Source organism: Sphaerodactylus townsendi, linkage group LG04 (genome assembly GCF_021028975.2).
Source record: "Sphaerodactylus townsendi isolate TG3544 linkage group LG04, MPM_Stown_v2.3, whole genome shotgun sequence".
Taxonomy (NCBI): domain Eukaryota; kingdom Metazoa; phylum Chordata; class Lepidosauria; order Squamata; family Sphaerodactylidae; genus Sphaerodactylus; species Sphaerodactylus townsendi.
In genome coordinates this window covers 74,025,373-74,032,854 of record NC_059428.1, presented here as the reverse complement: position 1 = coordinate 74,032,854, position 7,482 = coordinate 74,025,373, and the positions used below count along the sequence as shown (strand labels likewise).

Here is a 7,482-nt window from a genome sequence, read left to right as displayed (position 1 = left end):
TCAAGAACTAAAAGTGCTAGCTGTGTCAGTAGTGTATTATTTTGGCAGACAATGCTAGAAAAATCAAAACTTCTACATGATATGATCCGTACGTGTGCCAATGTCTTTGGGTACATTAAAATAACCTTGGTGTTAGCTTAAGGTCATCCAATTTATGCACGCGCCACACACACACACACACACAAATCTCTGTACCTATGCATAGCTTTGCATAACTGGGTGGGGACTGTTGCAGGAGGACACTACAAATACAGGAACTCCTCATATATATATGAATTGGTGGATGCCCAGAAATACTTATGGGATCATGAATAAAATCAATTGCTTCTGTATTGTTTCTCAATAGTTTTATTGCCTTTAAGAAATTTTTTTGTAAAATATAAATACAAAGGCAATTTACTTACAAAGTTAAAACACGGATCTCAAACACACAATTCAGAAAAATTGAGCTTCTGTACAGTTTTAAGGAACTTCAACATAGGTTAGTTTTCCAATATTTTACAGGGTACAGAAAAAATAGTTTGAAGCCTTCTTTTAAATAAAGAGCATCAACTGTTTGAATATATATATATTTGAATATATATATATATATATATTCCAGTTTGCCTTGTGAAAACTAAATTTCACATCTTTTAAATTAAGGTACAAAAGTTCACACAATTAGCTAATGCACATGGATATGATTTTACTTTATATTACAAGCTACTGAATTATATTCAATAGTTCACCTGACCAAAGCAGGTGATTTTGTAAACAAAACAAAAAAAATATCTTGAAGTGCCTTACCAAATACAATCTCCCAAGCCAACCACATGACTTTTATCACATCACTTATAACAGTTATGTCCTGTATAATCAATGCTTTGTATGAAACAAAGCCATTTCCATTGTTTTGGAAAAAAGTTCCAAGTAAAAACAAATTTATACCAAACTTTGTGTGCATTTAAAGGAACATTATATAACAATTTGTAAAAACTGAGCGAAGTCTTTAAAAAAAATTCTCCAAAAGTTCATCGATCTGGAATTTGTATATATATATATATATATATATATAATATATGCATATAAAGGAAAGATATCTTATTTAACAGGTTTTTTTTACAGAAACAACTGCATTAACACATATACATATAGAAATAACATTACAGAGAACTGTACATTAAGTGGCCTGGTGGTTCACCAATGACTATCAGAGTCCTCGTCTGGATGCAACCATTCAAGTGAAACTCCAAGCAAAGTCTGCATCTCACTTGTAAATTCAACCAAGTCCAGCAGCTCTTTGCTTTCTGGGTTGAAAGCTTCTAAATCTTTTTTGCAAGCGAACAGCTGACTCAAAGATACCTGTTTCACAAATTCTGCTTCCATGATGCTGACAACTTCCATGCTTGGGAAAGTGCAGCGAAATATCCGAGGTGACATTTTCAGTCTCTTTGCTACATCAGAGAGCAATAACCAGTTTCGCTGTCTATGAATTAAAGAAGAAAAAGAGGCTCAGAGGACTAGCAAAACATCCCAAATTTCAATAATTATAATTATGTCAGTAACAAGTCTACTGAAAGTGGTCATATGCTATTTATCATATTTGTATCACGATTCAGACAAAGGGATTACAAAGGGCCTTGTCTATACACACAGTGAGATATACTTTCCCAGGCAGTCAATACTAGACCCTGAAAGCTTATGACTGTAGTGTAGACTAAGTAACCCAATGATTGGACCAGGAACATTTTTATACACAGGTACACTCAAAGCTCATTAACTCAGTGGTACACTTGAAACTGATTCCAGTAGAACAAGGATTGTACCCACAGCTTGCGTTTTGCATTTTAACGAAGCTGGAGAGAAAAGTTGATTTTTATACCCAGTATAAATGAAATATGGAATGGAAGCCCACTGCTACTAAAATCAATGACAAAAGACTTACACTATATTCACTGGGACAAGAATGATTAACCGTCATATATGTCAGTTTTGACTGGTTACATAAAAGTCACAAAAGTTAATGACTAGTCCAAGTATTTATTACACCTACAGCCTGGTGAAACAATTTTATTGTTAATGTTAAAATAAGAGAACAATCAAAATTAATTAGTGTAGATTCAAGAGGTTTTACATACTTAATTACAAATCGAAACCTGGTCAATTTTAGCAGTGCCACATATTTGCCATCTCAAACAGATTTTCCAACTTTATTTATTTATTTAATCCCCAACCTTCCTTGTCAGGATGGACTCAGAGCAGCTCACTGCAAATGATTCCATACAATAAAATATATTGTATTACATATCAATCCCTGGGTGCTTCACCCAACAAATCATAGCAAATTCAGAGGAAGGGAACAAATCAGAAAAGGATAAAGGGTGTGGAACAATAACAAAGAAAAAAGGGGGAAAACAAGTGGAAGAAAGGGGGGAAAGCAGGGGAAAGGGACAGCCAGCCAAGATGGATACTGTCACTACCTTCAGTCATAACCTGGTGGAACATACAGGCCCAGAAGAATTTAAACAAGTCCTTACAGGGTCCAGACCGCACTTGGGAGGGCTTTCCACCAGGCCAGGCTAGAGCCAAAAAGGCTCTGGCTAAGGACAGCTTGACATTTTTCAGGCCAGGGATCACCAGTAAGTTATTTGCTGAGCATAGCACTCTTTGGGAAGTATACTGGCAGTCCCACAGATACAAAGGTCCCAGACTATTTTGGGCTTTATATGGTGACGAGCAGTAAAATCCATTTCAAACTGCAATGAAATGGGCTCTAGACAGGGTGGAGGAAGAGCACGGGCCAGTGACAAGCGGGCTGGTGGCAGGTTTTTCTGGCTGCCTACCTTCTCCAGCCTTCCAGTGCTTCTCACCACCCCCACACTCACTCCAGGGTTGCGCTGGCACTCTGTTGATGCTCTGTCGCTAAGTCGGGCCTCGCAGGTGGGTTGCTGTGGCTGTGTGGGCCAGGTTGGCTTTTGGGGTGGGGTGAGGGTGGCTGGGGAAATGGGTAGGAGGGTGGGAAGGTAGGCCTACAGCAGGAGCAGGGTGGGGTTTTGGGGTGGGGGGAAAGTGGCTGGAGGAATAGGAAAGCAAGTGGGAGGCCTGGTGGAAGGGTAGCTTTGCATCGCTTCTCCGCCAAGCCCAGATTGGTTTTCAGAGCAGGGGATGGGTGGCTGGGGAACCAGAGTGGGAATGGGGAGGGTGGTCTTGGACCTGGCAGAGCAGCAAGCAGCAAGGCTGCTCCACCAGGCAGGGATAGTTTTTGGGGGTGGTATATAGATGTGGGGGGAGTGGGAGGGTGGTGGAAGGCCCGGTGGAAAGGGCAGCTTCCTGGCACCCTGGCCGCTGGGCCAGGCTTGCTGCTGGATTGGGGGAAGGCGGGTGGGGATATGGATGTAATATGAGGTACAGCCCTCACACTAATTGGCATGTAGGACTGAGTTCTGCATGCCGATTGGTGGGGGGCTGTGCTAGGGGCTGCTTAGGGAATTATATACAGTAAGATACCAAAACCTTGAACCTGATCCGATATTCTACCTGGAGCCAGTGCAGACACTGGCATGCTGGTTGAATATGTGATCTCCACAGTGTCCCAGTGAAGACCCGTGTAGCTGCATTCTGGACCAACTGAACTTTCTGGAGCAGACTGAAGGGTAGACCTGGACAAAGTGACTTGCAATAGTTTAATGTGGAGGTGACCTCCCCATTACTTCCCATACGTGGTATGATAGTTCTTACCCCTGAGAAAGAGACACTTGGATGTTGTAACATGGCAAGAGAGGCACATCTGAGAATTCAAACTCAAATATATCACTAAAGCCATCTTCATCTTCATCACTTGGGCCAGGTGGGTTAGAAAGGATGTCAAACCCTGACTCGATTTTTGGCTCTGTTTAAACAGTAAAGGATAAAGAACATTGTTAAAGATACATGGCACACTTTGCTACACATTTGTTCTTCTCTTTCCCTCATAAACTGAAAACTTGAACACATAGTAATAAAGGAAACATTTGCTCACCACACACAGAACTGCCAAAGAACTCCCAGTACATGCCAGGGTCATCAACATCTCGACCTTGCAGGTCAGTTAAATAGTCTAGGAAAAAACAAACAACAAATGAAGAGTCAAAACAAACGACTAACAACTTCTGAAGACAGTTTGTCATACAGAATCACACCATTCTTCCTGCCAGAAGTGTTGCATTCAAAAAGCACCAAGATTAGTGATCACTTTCCAAGCTCACTATAGATCCCACAATATGACAGTATCTCTCATCCTACTAATTTTCCAGTTCCTTCCCCACTTCCACCTACACCTCTTGGCTTCCATTCTTACCATTAGCACTGCATTCTACTTATATCTAAAACAGATTGTGAAAATACTGGGTAAAAAATACTGGTTAAAAAACCTTTAAAATTGATTCTTCTTCTTAGTGATTCTAGAAAAGAGCATGACTTTTCTTTCTCCTGAAAGAAGGAGAAATGGGCATCTGTACATGGCCCACGCACCCTAATGGAGTGAGGGGGAGGGGTGGCATGCAAGGGAAAGGGAGTGAGGGAGGGGAGGGGCCTGGCATCTGGACATGGCCCACTCACCCTAACAGAGGGAGGGGGAGGGGAGGTATGCAAGGGGAGGGAGGGGAGGCATGCGAGGGAGGGGGAGGGGAACCGGCATCTGGACATGGCCCACCCACCCTAATGCGGGGAGGGGAGGGAGGGGTGGCATGCAAGGGAAGGGGAGGGAGGCACTTTTTAAAAGTTGCACTACAGAAGAAAATAGTTTGTGAACTTTTTTATACATATTAAAAACTCATAGATATTCCCTGCTCTTTCTGGGCAAGTACATGTATGAAAAGATCTTTGCCATTCATCCACTACTGCAAACAGGCTATACTGATTCAGTCCTGAATTTCCAGATAGACTCTATGTGATAAAACATTAATCCCTAGTGTCAATACAAGCACAATGAAAGAATAGGATTGACTCTATACCTCCAGAATTTCGAGAAAGACTTAGCCTTAGAACATGGACACTAAAACATTAAAATAATCCAAGATTACTGCTGTTATCATAACCTTGGGCTAAACTGCAGCATTTCAGATGCTTAATTTTCAAGCAAGGATGTAGACAGTAGTAGAAAGTATCCTGACTCATGATGGGCAGCCTAATCTAAAAGCAGCAGCCAAGATGCTTGAGTAGTGTACAATTACATGCATGTACATACATACACACCACTCACTGTGCTAGTGCAGCATCTCACAGCCTGACATGTTAAGCAGTCACTGGAAGAGAGACATTTTAGGTCCCTTCCAATTCTAATTCACTATGACACTCTCAGTTGGGTTCAGCTGGTACTGCTTAAGAATTCCCAGCACTAGTATACTGAAAGCAGCATCAGAGGCTAAAGGGAAAGACCATGGAATAACAGCACCCAATGCATTGTCATAAATCTTTGCCTTCTGGCTATAACTCCCCTGTATTTCACTTTGGCAAAAATGTCTGAATGACATAACTTCCCTCTCACCAACTATGAAAGAATAACAAAGAGGCCAAGCTATATCCAACAGCAGTATACCCCTAGCATATTATTTTTCAGTTAAGTCTTACCATGTTCAGTGGAGGTTACTCACTGGAAACATCACACAGTGGCTACATTTTCACAACTATAAGAACATAAGAACGAGCCTGCTGGATCAGACCAGAGTTCATCTAGTCTAGCACTATGCTATGCTAAGTCTGATGGTAAAGTCTTTGTGTTACTCATTTCCTTAGCAGCCACAACATTGAAAACATTTTTACTATGGTCATCTGACATGAGCAATCAAACATTGGTAGAGAAAGACATTTTTACACCAAGCAGAAGAATCACCTACCTGTTAGAAAGGTTTCCATTAGTTCACTGTGTGTCATTTTCACAATTGTTCTACCAGAGTATGTAGCCAGTGTTGGGTCAGCGCCGTAAGAAAGCAACAATCGGACAATTTCAAGATGATCATTTTCCACAGCATCATGGATGGGCCTGGAAAAAGAACACAGTTTCAGACTCATGCGCTGTACGTTCTAAGATGTATTTTAAAAATGTATAATGGCAAATGTTAAAGATTATTTTTATTACAAATCACTATGAGGGACAAATTATATTAACATCTTTTCTCCACATTTTAAAATAAGAAGTTCAGAAACCAGAACTAGCTTTTACAATGCAAGTGTACATACTATATTAAACAGAATGCTCAAAGGCAGGAAGTGGTTAACCATTAATCACCACTGTGATCTCTTTAGCTAGATCTCTTTCCCTCCTTCCATCTGTTTAAGTAAACGCCATTTTGAATGACAACCCTGCTTCAGAATAAGCGTCAACATTTTAGATGCTGTTTTCCAGTGGGCAACAGAAATCTTATTTTTGTTTAATTCAGCCATAGACACTGTATCTAGCAAACTATAATAATATTCCAGATTGGAGCCACTTTAACTTCATTGAGAAGGAGGAGGAGTTTGGATTTATAATCCTGCCTTTCTCTTTTGTAAGGAGACTCAGCGCGGCTTTCAAAGTCCTTTTCCCTCCTATCCTCACAACAGACACCTTGTAAGATAGATGAAGCTGAGAGAGTTCCAAAGAACTGTGACTAGCCCAGCAGGCATCATGTGTAGGAACGGGAAAACACATCCAGTTCACCAGATAAGAGTTCTCCCTTCATGTGGAGGAATGGGGAATCAAACCTGGTTCTCCAGATTACAGTCCACTGCTCTTAACCACTACACCACACTACTACATGCTAGTTCCTAGATTAGCTGAGAAGGAACACACATTTTCACCGTTCTCTGATTGAGGTGTTCAAATCAAATGGAACACACATGATTCTATTAAGAGGTTCCATGTCTGGTACCATAAAGTCACTTAAGAAAATAGGTCGAAGCAATAGCTTGTGTGTTCACATCACAACACACTTGACTTGCAAAATATTATTCTTCAAAAAAGCAAAACAAATTGCTGTCAATATTTTATAATCTGCTATAAAGTTATAGCTTTTGCTAAAATAACATTAAAGAATGTGCAAAAAAATTACAGGCCTCTGCTTTGTGACTCAAGGGGAAGAGAAGCTCACAAGTATACATAAAAATTACTAGCGGAAACCAATTTTAAAATTGAAAGTTCTTTCTCACAACTGTAACCATAAACAAGGCTATACAAAATGCTAAGAAATTATGTGATTCTAGAAAAGGGATCTTCAAGCCAACATGGATCATTCAGGTATAAGGCCATGGTCAAGTAGCAAAGGCAAAACAAGTTGAATCCAGACCAGATGGAGGTGATGCTGGTCAGAAAGCCTGACACTTTGGAGAAATTATATTTAATTCTTTGGAATGAAATGGAATGGAATGGAATGGAACTGCCACCTGCAGAGCAGGTAAATAGCTTAGGAGTGATCATGGAACCAGCCAAGCTTTTTGAAAAATAGGTTGGTGGAAAGGCTAAGAGTGCCTTCTGTCAGCTGCAGCTAG

At 40.6% G+C, this 7,482-nt stretch overlaps 1 protein-coding gene across 7 annotated transcripts in view; it reads right to left on the bottom strand.

The window, feature by feature from the left end:
• Positions 1-332: 332 nt before the first annotated feature.
• Positions 333-7,482, bottom strand: part of BCOR (BCL6 corepressor) — a 100,055-nt gene continuing 92,905 nt past the window's right edge. For all 7 annotated transcript variants that reach the window (XM_048493025.1, XM_048493023.1, XM_048493028.1 and 4 more), the window contains 4 exons: positions 5,853-5,998; positions 3,998-4,075; positions 3,718-3,868; positions 333-1,465 (listed from right to left, as the gene is read on the bottom strand). In XM_048493025.1, the coding sequence (XP_048348982.1) occupies positions 1,177-1,465; positions 3,718-3,868; positions 3,998-4,075; positions 5,853-5,998 (664 nt within the window). In that variant the 3' untranslated portion in view covers positions 333-1,176. The remainder of the gene's footprint in view (positions 1,466-3,717; positions 3,869-3,997; positions 4,076-5,852; positions 5,999-7,482) is intronic.